Source organism: Vitis riparia, chromosome 16, assembly GCF_004353265.1.
Source record: "Vitis riparia cultivar Riparia Gloire de Montpellier isolate 1030 chromosome 16, EGFV_Vit.rip_1.0, whole genome shotgun sequence".
Classification (NCBI taxonomy): domain Eukaryota; kingdom Viridiplantae; phylum Streptophyta; class Magnoliopsida; order Vitales; family Vitaceae; genus Vitis; species Vitis riparia.
This window is the reverse complement of record NC_048446.1, coordinates 18,270,540-18,284,470: the sequence shown is the minus strand read 5'-3', so window position 1 is coordinate 18,284,470 and position 13,931 is coordinate 18,270,540. Positions and strand designations below refer to the sequence as shown.

At 30.3% G+C, this 13,931-nt stretch overlaps 1 protein-coding gene across 1 annotated transcript; it reads right to left on the bottom strand.

Annotated features, from left to right (window-relative positions):
* Positions 1 to 1,284: 1,284 nt before the first annotated feature.
* LOC117933876 (signal peptide peptidase-like 1) lies at positions 1,285 to 6,643 on the bottom strand. Its single transcript, XM_034855446.1, has 5 exons — positions 6,534 to 6,643; positions 6,143 to 6,220; positions 4,512 to 5,465; positions 3,569 to 3,769; positions 1,285 to 1,768 (listed from the first exon to the last, which is right to left on the bottom strand). The coding sequence occupies exons 3-5, from the start codon at positions 5,307 to 5,309 to the stop codon at positions 1,652 to 1,654; spliced, it is 1,116 nt and encodes a 371-aa protein (XP_034711337.1). The 5' UTR covers positions 5,310 to 5,465; positions 6,143 to 6,220; positions 6,534 to 6,643; the 3' UTR covers positions 1,285 to 1,651.
* Between the last annotated feature and the right edge of the window lie 7,288 nt (positions 6,644 to 13,931).

The following is a 13,931-nucleotide window of genomic DNA, read 5'->3' as shown; positions in this document are numbered from 1 at the left end:
GAATGATAAAAATTTTCAAATATTAGAAATATTAAAAGTGCTTCATAAAATCACTACCAAACGGACTCTGATATACCCCGTTTGATAGTAATTCTAAGAAACGCTTTTAATATTTATGATACTTGAAAATTTTTATTATTCAAATGTTAAATGTTAGAAATGTTTTTTAGAATAACTTTCAAACGCACTCTTGGTTTGAGTTTTTGACGGTGTTTTAATTCGAAGTGTTTTTAGTAAAAATGTGTTTTTAGGAGGATCACTTATTAAAAGTGCGTTTGATAGTGATTTTAGGAAATGTTTCTTAGCTTTATAACACTTGGAAATTTTTATCATTCAAGTATTATAAAGCTCAAAAATACCTCTCAAAATCATTACCAAACATACTTAAGAGTGCTTTTGACAGTGATTGTAGAAAGTGTTTTTAGTTTTTTTAATATATTTAAAAGATAAAAAAATTTAAGTGTTAAAAGGAATAAAAATACTTCTTAAAATCACTGTTAAATACACTTTAAGAATGCATTTGGGAGTGATTCTATAAAGTATTTATAATATTTTTAACACTTGAATGATAACAAATTTCAAATATTAGAAATATTAAAACCGCTTCTTAGAATCATTACCAAATAGGCTCTAAGTGTTTATCCAAAAACACTATATAGTAATTTTTTTTTAATATTACAAGTGTTTTTTAAAATTTTTAAAAATGTTTATCAAATTTTATCAAATATTTAATTTAATTTAATTTTTTTTTATCAAAAAATATTTTTTAAATTAAAATTATTTTCTAAAATTACTACCAGCATGGGAATTTTGTTATGATGTAGACACACCCATCATTATCTTACTTTGAAGAAATGGAAAAACAATTATTTCCTAAGAGCTTGTCAACAGAAGAAATCTCAAGGTTGGTGATGAGGTAGGTTGGTATGGGAGTTCTTCTGATTCTTGCCTTTGGTTTTCTGTATTAAACAATCATAAATGTGTAAAACAGAAGAGTTACATTCCTGTACAAGAAATGAGACATTTCATTTAATTCATCTGTCAAGAGTTAAGTATTGATACCAAAGTCATATCATAAAAATAACTAGAAAATTGTTCCCTCTTTCTAGAAATGTGGCAGTCACAATCTGCTCCAAATAATCCCCATTTGAGGTTGTATATGGCAGTAGGAAAGGTTTGGAAGCTTCCAGAGACATCCATATATGAGTGGAGAAAGTAGAGAAGTGGATTCTAGATGGCTTTGTCCGCAAGAAGCAACTTGAACATAGTGTTTAAGCATTGTACTCACCATAATCTTTACTTTACTTTGAAAAGATAAGACAAGGTCAAGACTGATTCTAAAGATGATTTTCAAGTTCCAGTACCTCAAATACATATGGGCACTAACCATATACCAGAAACTGGTTTCCAAAGTTCATCAACAGAAGAATCCGTTGCAGAATTATTTTTCTGTCATCACTGCCTTATGTTTCATTTCAAAGGAAAGATACTTAGTTTAGTTCATTTTTGAACCGTAAGTGCTTGATACCAAAGTCATACCATAAAAATAAATAAGAAAATGGTTCATTCTGTTTGAGGTGTTTCCATCTAAGGATAGCCAGGTGAATTTACACATTTCAATTGGCTCCTCCAACACTAATATATGTCAGTGTTAAACTTCTGTTAAATGAGCTTTATCATTCTGGTCCGGCATAGTCCCTTCCCATAATTCTGCTAGCTCCTTCCTTATCCAAGATACGAATATGATGGGTCCCAATGTAGCAGGCACCTACAAGCACCGAAAGAGGAAAATTAGAAGCTGCACAAATAAAAAACATAATGGATTTAGTGAATAATCCATGGTATCCATTTTCCATCCACAATTGCTTTCAGTCATAAATATTCTTACTGATACAATTAAGCACCAACGAATATTAGAAAAATAAGTTGAATTAATTGGTTAAAAGGGATGAAATAATCCATATATTTGTAAATTTAACCCTTACCGTGTTATTGTTTGAAGAATATCTCATTTTTGACATAAATGTTCTTAACTATTTCGAGTATTTATATATATGTTTTAAAATAAATAGTTATTTTTATAAGAAAAATGAGGGCATTTTTATCAAAATGAGGTCAAAAAAAGATGAAGAGTTAGATTTCCAAAATTGGGTTTTGAATGACCCTTTTAATCAAATAACCCAAATAAGTTCTAGTTGTAACACTGCAAGCCTAATGGTTCTATTCTTCTCTATGCAGTGTAGATCAACCCTCAAAACTGCCTTCCAAACCTAATGGAGCTTCATAACTGCCTTTGGCATATCATCATGTGAACTCACCGATCATGGGTGAAAAATTACCACTTTGACACTTTTGAATGTGCAACACCTATTTTGAACACAGTTACTCTGCACAAGTTACCAGTAGTTAAGAAATACTTGTACCCCATTTCCTTCCAAGGTTACCAAAGCATCACATAAGACCCAACTGAAAACCTGCCATACTTTACTGCAACCATCCAACAACATCCCATCCTATTTTATCCAGTAACATCCAATCTTGCTCCTCCCACCCTACTCTCATAGACAGTCTAAACAAATTCCTCCAGCAACTTTGACTCTCAATGCATATGCTAGTTGCAATGAAGCTAACATCCAACACATTCCTCACTACGTAAGGCTATAGGAAACAAATCAATAAACATATCCTCTAATCAGGCTACTCCAGAGCACATGATCTCTACCCAGAGTATCTAGTCTCATCCCTTACCCAATGGAACAAGCTAATTCAACTTCTTCCAGCATTCCTTGGTACTCATCAAAAGCCTAAGTCAAGGGAACCTCTCAACTTCATGGCAATCCCATCCCCTTCATTCACCACAAAGTACTTTTTTTTCCCATCTGTCAACCTCCAATCAAAACACTAACAGCAAGTCCCACATTGCAATCTCAAAATTTGGTATACAGTCCCAAAACACTGATACAATCACACTGAATTTTTCTAGAAAAAGAACACCTTTTTCTAAGTTGATGAAAGATAATTTTAGACAAACATCTCATGAAGTGATTGTATCAACATTTTGTACTATTTATCAGGTCTCTAATGATAACCAGAAGGATATATTCTTCTCCCATATACTCATTTATAACTTTTTAAATTTAACTTTTATAAGCATATCCAGACTTCTCCCAAAATTTTGCACCTTCAACTCCAAGCCCCTTATCTTCATGTTGTTGCTCACTCTTTATTTATTAAAAGACTGGGCCAGGGGTGGTATGTGGTGGTGTCGATTGTTGGAAGGGATCCAAAAAGGTATCAAAAGATAGTTTAAATGGGATGAACCACAATATAAAATTTGAACAATGACTCCTAACTCATTAGTTTCTTGTAGTGGGCCACAAAACAGAAACATAAGTTCCTATGACAACGTTAGGAGTTTCTAAAGCAAAATGGAGGATGTCAATAGATTAAAATCTGGAGAGCAAACTAAGAGAAAATATTCCTAACACTCTTGACTTTCCATAAGAAAACTAATTCATCCACATGTTCAGGTTAATAAAATAGCAATAAGATTTCAACAAATACATACCAGATAAAGAAGTGCAGGTTGAGGTGAGTGAGTTAAAACACCAGCTGCCAAAGCAGTTACAAGTCCAATTGCATATCCCGAAAGGGCATACCATATATATTTGTGCCCTTTAGCTGAAGGTATATCTAAGGGACTTACTGAATCCCTGCTTTTTCTATGATCAAAACAGAGAACTAAAGCCAAAAGCATGGCAGGAATAGCCTGCAAAATGGAAGAACAAAAGCTTAAGAGTTTGTTAAAAGACTCATAAAAGAAGCAGCAAGAGCACTCAAATGTAATGGAATAATCAAATGGTAGATAATAGCACGATGATATTCTCAAACAAAATATACCAAACAAGAAGAAAAAAACATGCGGTCTCTACATATGAATGCCTATTAATTTCAAATATAGTACAGAATACATACAATAGGAATTGAACGGTCTCTGATAAAGCCATAGAATAAATCCAAAAGCATCACCCAAGGGTGTATCCTTTGTGAGATTTGATAGAACTATTTTGGCTAGAGGCATGACAGATCTTGACCTAAGAATGCTCTTTTCATGAACAAAAAGAAAAATGGGAAATAAAAAATGATAATCAAACCCATGAAGCCAGTCCAAAAGGCATGGCATAACACTTTTGTATACCTTTTTTTTTTTATAGGTAAATAAGAATTGAATTAAAAGAAAGAAAGTAAGCACTTAGATTCTGTAGCTGTGATCTTTCAACTGAATACTTCTGAATTTAACATTGTACACAAAGAAAATGATTAGTCAGTTCCATGGATATGTCTGGCAAAACAGCATATATGATCTACAATTTTCTTATGACCACACATGGAAAACTGCAGGCATAAATTAAATTTCAATGCGCCACCTCAATTGTCAAAGTAACAGAAAATAACAGCAACCAGGATAAGTGCATGGTAAGTTAAATCATGGAAGAAAAAAAAGTTCATACCATGTCACCAAGACCAAGCATCATGAAGTCCGCAGAATTACCGCCAGGAACAACTCCTCCAAACAAGTTCCTAGGAAAAACGATCTTCACCGGCAACTCCAGCTTCTTTGTGATCAATTGCAACCCAGGGAGACTCAAACTGTTAGCTACTGTGTGCACAGGATTGGATGCTTGTTGTGTGGCTACCGACACCATAACATTTGCCCCAAAAAATCTTTCAGAAAAGAAAACCCAGAAGATGTCATATACGAACAGACAAGCAAGTAGCATGGCACATATTTTGATGTTCTGAAGGCGGACATGGCTCACAAATGCAATACATATAGAAATGCCCAACAAGTTGTTCAATATCCAATGCCCAGATACGAGCCAAGCCGCAACTATTCCAGAGCATAACAGCAATAGGAGCCCTTGTATGCGAGTAAAAGACTTCGAACAGCAGCGTGACACAAATGGGTCCGGCAACCCAAGTTGCGACTTCAAATACATGACGTAAGGAGATAGGCAAAAGAAAAGGGATGAAGCAGAGGCAACAGCAGTGAATGCAGTGAGGAGTTGAGACACAGAAGAGAACAAGTAGAACATCAAGAGCAAACTGCAAGAGCTCATTATCGGGATCATCAGAGCTTGGGACCTATCTAAAGTAATAGATGCTTCTGATAAGTCACGGTTTCGCTCCATTTCTTTCCCATAGTTTAAAGCTCGAAGTGCAGAACCAAATGTCACAGCCACTGCTGTCAATACAAGAGTAACAGGTGCAGGTTCCAACAAATATAAAAGCTTCCACAATGGCTCCATGATTAACCGAAAAAACACTTCTTTCTAATTCAAGTTTGTCTCTCATGCATATGGATTAGCAACAAAACAAACTAGTGGTTACAAGGATCAAGGCTAAAGCTGCATTATTTCTACCATGAACACTTATATACAGAAATCCATGCAAATCCATGCAACCTGCAAACAATCATGTGAAAGAAAAGTAATGTTTAATTACAACCACTAGAAACTTAGTTGATATTTCAACAAATCAGACTGCCAAAGCTCCATTTGATTTATTTGGTTTCCATGGAAAAAGTTTCTTAGAGATATCCGTCTAGGTTGCATTGAGTTTTTCAATTCCATAGGCCACATTTGATTGCCGACAACAATAAATAAATAAGAAAAGGTCTTGCATTTTTTTCTGCTTCCGCGTGTTCTAACTTCTAAAGAAATTTTAACGTTTTGTAGGAAGTTGTTTACAATACTTTGTGCGGTCGAATTGTGGGTTTGTGGGAACCAAAACGGAGGACACGTGTTTTCAATTTTTCTTTCTTCTTTTCTTTACTCTTTATTGTTTTCTCAGTAACCAAACAATGCCCTAGGAAAAATCTAAGACTCCAAATTTCTTTCATTTCCAAAATTGTTTAAGCAAAAGATAAAGTCCTGGAAACCATTTTGCTAGCTAAATCCATTTCAGTGAAAGAAGAACAATTTAACCTTGGGCCTTTGGCTTGCAACAAATGAAAGGCAATTAAGTATATAATTGTCTCCATTTCCTGGAAAATGAAACATCTCGGCTGAGCCAAATACTTCCAGGTCCAGAAAATGAGAAACTCAATATTCTAAGACATCAATTTCTTTTCTTTCCTTACCTTTTTCCCACCACCCAAGCACAGCACAAAACCACTCTCAGCCAAAGAAAAGCCTCGCAATCGCCCACCGTTTGGTTCCTGAGAAAACGAAAAGCAAAACAAAAGAAAAACCCTGGTGAGTTGACTTTTTTATTTCCGTTTCTGGGTTTCCCTGCACTCAAAAATTGAAAATGAAACAAGTTTATTTCTTTTTTTCCCAAATTTTCTCAGCAACCAAACAGGCCCAAACCCAAAACACCTAGGGCAAAGCAAGAAATAAGCAGAATGTAACAAATAAAGATCTGTACTGCTTCTGATCTCAAGGTGGAAACGCCATAAATATAACTAAGGGGGCTTTGAAATGAATATTTTGGGGAATTGGGATGGATTTGGAAGGCTGTGAGGACTTTACCTTGGACTAGTGGGGAGTTTGAAAGACTCCTCTTTTCCCCTTTTGCCCTATGAGGGCATCCCTGTGAGAGAGTATGTGTTTTCCACAGAGCACAACTGAAGCTCAATGGTGAAAAACGAAAATATAGTGGGGCAAAAAGTCTATGATTTTGCATTTTTACACCTCAACTTGTAGGTATTTAGAGTTGAGCAGTGTGAGATTTTATTTATTTGAAATTTAGATAGGTTATTTGGTTAAAAGATTCAAAACAATCCATCTTCGAAAGAATAACCAAAATATTGAGATATAAATTTTATTTAACAAAAATATCTTTTATCAAATTTCGTTTTTAAAATTTGTACAAAGGGATAAAATAATCTTTTTATTTAAGTAAACGATTTCATTACTCCCAATTTATGTGAGTTACAAGTTATCTCGATTTCTTTTTGATCTGCTAATCTTTTTTCTAACTAAACTTATAACCCGTTTTGTTGTGATTTTAGAAAGCGTTTTTAATATTTTTAATACTTGAAATTTTTCATAATTCAAGTGTTAAAAATGGTAGAAAAGTTTTTTAGAATCACTCTCAAACGCACTCTTATTCCATAAATTGCAAGTTGATCATTCCCTTCAACTTTATTTGATTCAGACTTTCTTTTTTCTCCTAACTTCAATCATAATAGTTTTATAAGAGGAGAGCTCTACCCGCTTACTCGAACCTTTTTATCATGATTAAATCGAAATTTTAAAAATTAAAAATTATAAATATAATTGTTGGCAGATCGGAGGGTTGGCCGCGTCCATCAATTTCTCTTGTATTCGTTGTGGGCGCTTGGGTGAATGCACTATAAGATTATGGTATACGCATTTCCTAAAAGCATTTACTTTTAGGAGAGTTGATAGCACCTGAGGTCTTACAAATGGTATTAGAACTAAGATCACGGGTTCAAACCCCAAGGGTGTCGCTAAGGGTAGATTGTTGGCAGATCAAAAGGTTGGCCGCGTCCATCAACGCCTTTTATGTTCATCGTGAACGCTTTGGTGAATGCACTATAAGATTAGGATATGCGTCTTTCCTAATAACAATTATTTTTGGGAGAATTGGTAACATATGAGATCCATCAGAGTCAAAGTCTCGATTCGAACCCCGAAAATGTCACTGGCAGATCGGAGGATTGTCAATGTTTCTTCAAATTGAAGTTATCCTTCCAAATTTTCATAGTGGAGCCTTGGACCTGCACCTTAAGTTATTCTTCTACATATATTACTATTTATCTTTAATAATCCAATAACACATGTTTTCATCCTCAAATCTACTACTTTTCATTAAAAAGACATAAAAGGTAAAGATGTTCACTTTAGGTTATATTTATAATTTCCAATAATTGGAGGTTGTTTTTTTAAATATAGGAATTATTTTGTCTCATTCACCACAAATATTTCTTTAAAAGTTTATGCCATGTAAAAGTGATTTTGATGAAAACGGTTGGCTTGCAACACTTTCATAAGTAAAGTTTTAGTTTTATATTGTAGGATAATGGATTAGAAAGGACAAAATCAACGTGAATCTTTTTCTTTTATTTTTTTTATTTATAAAAATAACATTTTCTTTTAAAATATACATTTAAATAATAAGTTATTCTACAAGTTGAAAAATGAAAGAGACTAATTTTATAATTTAAGACATGAAATGACAAATCTAACCTTCCATTTTTTTCATTAAAAAAATACCCGTTTTGAATAAGAATTTCTTCATTTTTTTCTTACAAAAAAACTTTAAAAAAAAAATACACATGTAAATAATAGAATCGTTGAATGGTATTTATGTCAAAAATTATTTATTCTTCAAGTAAAAAAATGGGAGATGTTAGGTTTACAAATTTGAGACATGAAATGACAAATAACTTCTCACTTTTTTCCATCCAAAAAACACCCATTTTAAATAAGAATTTCCTCACTTTTTTTTTTTTGTTTAAAAAAAAAAATATTTTCTTTTAAAATACACACGTAAATAATTAAAATCGTAAATGATATTTATGTCAAAAATGGGTTATTCTTTAAGTTAAAAAATGAAAGAGATTAATTTTACAAATTTAAAATCAGTTCATTCATTTTAATCGATTAATCTTATATTGTACTCATAATCATATTTTTCTATAATGTATTATTATTTTTTTGTCCAAAAGTATGTGTCAAGTGTTATTACAATAATAAAGTAAGTTTTCTAAATTTTTTTAAGTAATTTTCATGGCCCTATATTAACACATTTATATTATTTGGATATAAATCAAAAGAAGAAACCTTTATAAACATTAAAAGTATTATTTAAGTTTGCCATAATCACTCTTAAACATTTAATTAGAAATTTATAGAATATCTAATTTTTTTTATGAAAAATTTTCAAATATTATGAATCACTTTTACCTTTCTTATATTGCACTCCTAAATTATAAAACTATCTAAATGGGTGAATAGGTAATCGTTTTTAATATAATCTTATATTTATTCTTTTTTTTTTTTAATGAATCTAACAATTACCAAAGGAAATCGAATCATACACAAGGAAATATAATACATGTTAAAAACAAAAATAAAAATAAAAAACTATCCAAAAAAGCCTCCTTGAATATAAAAATCATAAAATTACCTGTAAAGTTGAAATTCACAATATCAAATAAAATTACATGGTGGAAGCGGATTTATACCAGATCTTATGATTTGACGTCCACGATGCGACACAACATGTGCCACCTGGTGAACTCCAGAGGATGCAAATTTCTATCATGAGCCGAAAGCAAATCACAAATAATTTTGAGAGTTTTGGGGTATGGAAAGATTAATAATATTTTCACAATCGGTTTGACATCTGTTTTTAAAAACAATTTTATGTTTTCTAAATTAAAAACAAAAAAAGGAAAACACGTTTGATAATAAATAAATAAAATTGTTTTCAGTTTTTTATTTTAAAAAATAAAAAATAAAATCTTTTTATAAAATATCTTTTAATTATTTTCACTTGTTTTAGAAAAAATTATACACATATGAATGATTAAAAATAAAGTACTATATATAAAAATTATTTTTAAAACATTAAAAATAAGTTAAAAATATTTATAATTTTCAAACATATTTTTATTCTACAAAATATTAAATAATAGTTTTTAGGAATTGTACTTAAAACTAATTTTTAAAATTACTTTTGAAAACAGTTATCAAATATATTCTTAATTTTTCAGACATAATATATATATAGGAACAAAATATTAGTAATTTAGAACCCTAAATGGAGTAAAAGTCATGGGAAAATATAAAAAGTTTTAAGTCAAAATGAAATATAAATAAAATTCTAAGGAAAATGTGAAATTGAATATAACTAAAGATGTATGCTCCCTAACTCAAAATATTTCAATTCTTTCAATTTTCTTTAAATATTAAATTTAAAATATACAATTAGAAAACAAAATTATATAAAATTTTACTCTTAACATAAAAATTGTATCACTTCTCTATACTTATCTACCTTCGTTTCTCGTACTTTCACTTATTTATTTATTTATTATCATGAATTTATAATCATACACGAAAATTCTCCTACATTATATATGTTTACAAATCTATTTGGGTTTTAAAGAAAGAAATACCAACTCACTCAAAAAGGCATAAGTGTAAAAAATTACTTAATTTATTTTATTGGAATCCATTAAAAAACAAAGAGGATATGCTTACTATAAGAAACTACGTATCTTTTATAAAGTTAAAATATTTTAATTTTAAATATAATTTATTTATACATAAATTTTCTACGAGAAAAATGTTTTAAAATTATATTTTGATTTGTCATTTTATAGTTTAATTTATTTATTTATTTTTATCAAGAGAAAATTTTTGAGGAAAACTTGATCAGTGAAGTAGCATATTTAATGGACCGGAAAACAATCAAAGTTCATAAAGGACTATGCATATGCTTGAGTTGAAAACAATCCATACTTTTAGCTCTGGTAAATGATTTTTCAGGTCTTTTTTTTTTTTTTTTACCATATCATAAGCAATAATTAAAAAGATGAATCTATATCATAGATAAGTGTACAATACTTCGATGGAAAAGAAGTCAAAATAAATATTTTTTTATTTGACTTTTTAAATAGAATTTTGTTTGAGAACTTTTTTTTTCAAAACAATATTACATATTAATCCAAAAAGTAAGGAATGTTTTGTAAAACTTAATACTTATTACTTAATTATTTAAAATGATTTTAAGTTATTGATTTAAAACTTATCACTTAATTTTTATTTTAAGTATTAATATTGTTTGATAAAATTAACTTAAAATTTATTATAAATCATCAAATTGATATATTTATTCTCATAAATTATAATTAAGACAAAAAATGTTGAAAAATAATGGAGGTTGTGGAATAGCAAAAGTGACTTAAAACGTAATTAAGACAAATAAAGATAAAATGAAGATGGAGATTTAAAAATAAACTAATTATTTTTATTTATTACTTAAAATTATTTTTTATTTTTAAGTCATACTATTAAGTTATTTTACCAAACATACTTAATTTACTTAATAATTTAAATTGAGTTATTAAGTCACTTTAAGTTATTAAGTTGTTTTACCAAACAACTACTAACTCCTTAAGTACAAATTGCCTTTTTCTTTCTCGGTATCTAAAAATAATGTTTTTTCATAGAATTCGGTTAATTTGTGGATTACAGGACTGCAATTTGTATAGTTGTAGATGAAACTGGACCCGAGGCTGTCCAAATCAAGGCCCAACTTCACCTTGGCCCAATTTGCTGGCAACCAACTCCTTTGCATATGAAATTAATAATGCACATAACATCCCACAATTGCATGCTTATACATGAATAGTGCCAAATTTAAAAAATAATTTATATTTTCTATAGATGTTTGCATATGGAATTGCCAAACATCATTTATATTTTTTATTTTAACAAAAATAAAAATATGCTCGAGCATGACTTGATGAATTTTGAAAAATAATTACCTCAAAATTAAGAACTTTCAACATTGCTTATCAATTGTTAATTGCAGTGAATTCATGATTATGCTAAAAGGCCGTTAAAGACTTTGAATTTGGTTTTTGAATAGAAGGGGATGATAAGAAGCTTATTTTTAGTCTTTTGAAACTTCAAAAAGAAGATGAGAAATGACAAAACTAAAAAGGAAAAAAAAAGAAAAAAAAATTGAAATACAATAATCTCTACTTTAGATTTCTCTCCAATTAAAGTAAATAAAAAAGGTAAAAAAAAATAATTAAGCTAAATTCGTAGATGTAAACATCTATAATACTTTTGTTAAAAAATATTGAAAATCATCATTTAGATTTCTTATATGTCTCTTTATGTGTTAGTAACAACACTCTAGATCCTATGATTGGGAATATCCCTCTCTCAATTTATTTTTACCACAATGTGATTCAAAATTCATCACAAGAGGTTGTTCGATATGAGACAAACTACTTGACTACTAATATTTTGTCTTTACAAAAGTGGCTGACACTTCAAAGCATAGTCACCACTGTCTCATATGATTTTGGTAGAGATACTAATAAAATAATGATTTGATCTTTCTTTAATAATTGAGTGATGCACTAGTTAAATTTATTTATATAACCTGTAACATCTATTCCTTCGTCTATCTTAAATCCAAATAATTGTTTTTTTTTTTAATATAGCTTCTTTATTAAGGATTTTGACACAATTTTTTTTTCTAAGTACTATAAATTAGAAGGAATTTTCTCATTCAAAACATTGTATTTCATTTCAATAATAAAACTTAAACGAATAACACTTATTATTCTTACTTCTAATTCTTCTCATTTTTCATTCATTATTTTCTTTAGTTTCTTGTCTTGTAAATTTTTGAGAAATTCTTGTTGTATTAAAATACTTTTGATAGTACTTTGTCAAATATTGAAATTATTATTCCATCAAAGGGCCTCATATCATAGTTAAGGCCTAACATCATCTTCAAAATATTTTTTCCCATGCTCTTCTTATCATAGCTTTGATACCATTTGTTAGGAAAAATTACAACTGAACTCAATAGAAAAAAAAAAAAATTATGTGGTTCAATATAATCACCTATGTCCACAAAAAGAGAGAATAAATTTATTAACAAACTTGAATACACACTTCAAATTTTCTCAACTTTTCATTACTCAAAACCCAATACACACTTTGTATATCTCTTTTCACTCTTTTCTTACTTTTTCCTTATCTCTATGAATCCTATATTAAACCACATATTTATAGAGCTCATGGATTATTTCTTACTTTTTCCTTTTCTCTATAAATCTTATATAAAACTATATATTTATAGAACCTCATCAATTATTTCTTACTTTTTCCTTTCCTATAAATGCTATATAAAATCACATTAGCCACCCATTTGAGGTGTCATGTTGTGTCCAAGGCCCTTCTTGGTTGCAGGAACATGTCATGGCATTGCCCATGACCCTTTGATCTACCTTGATGCATAAGGTTGAGCACCTTCGTGTCAGCATGAGAGAGAGAGGTTGCACTACTCCCTATGCTATTAAGGTCACAAGTTGCACACCACATGTTATGGAGCCTATGTGTGCATGCTTACTGTTCATCCAAGTGTCATGGCCATGCACAAGGTCGTGCCTTAATGCTCCCTTGATGCAACTTATGACTTGCCTAGGTGCCCACCACCTTTGGTCACCTACTTTCCTTAAAAAATATTTTGAGCTATTTTAAGATTTTTTTGAGGAGATATCACATATACTTAAGGAGACATAATGGATTTATTAAAATAAAATAAAAAATCGAAAAATAACCTTTCCACTTCCAAACCTTCTTTTCAAGGTTCCCTTCAAAGGAAAAATGCCAACAAGCCAAAATTGCAACCTTGAACTTTAGCTAACTTAGCCCATGCCACTTGTTGTGTGCGGTACATGCGTGCGTGCTGTGTACATGTATGGATAAGAGGTAGCCAGTACACCATCATTGCTTTATTCTTTGTTAGTATTGGGTCCACATTCAGGCAGTCAAAGAAACATAAATAAAACCTGACGAAAGTGAACAAAAACCTGACAACAACATGTGGAGTCCAATTTAAAGAATTCAAGAAAGAGAATCATGAGGACAAAAACTAAAGGGAAAGATAGTTTGAATGGTTCTATAAGAAGAAATCAGTTAAATAATATAGTTAAGAAAAAATCAGTTAAGACAAAAATCTTATGCAGGCGTGGGAATCTCTTAATTGAGATAGCTAAAAGAGGAAAGCTTGGAAGTGAGGTTGATAATGGACGCTTCAAAACCCAAAAGAAGAAAAAGAAAATGTAAAGGAAAAGAAAGAAAGAAAGAAAAAGATTGTTCAAACAGCCTTCATGAACTACTTGGAAATTCCATCCTCATGATCTA

Excerpts from the sequence above, each read along its gene's own strand:
- LOC117933876 (XM_034855446.1), bottom strand. The coding sequence starts at position 5,309 with ATGGAGCCATTGTGGAAGCTTTTATATTTGTTGGAACCTGCACCTGTT. Across the intron at positions 3,770-4,511 it reads TGCTTGGTCTTGGTGACATG|GCTATTCCTGCCATGCTTTT; the intron begins GTATGAACTTTT and ends TCCATTTTGCAG. Across the intron at positions 1,769-3,568 it reads AACCTGCACTTCTTTATCTG|GTGCCTGCTACATTGGGACC; the intron begins GTATGTATTTGT and ends CGGTGCTTGTAG.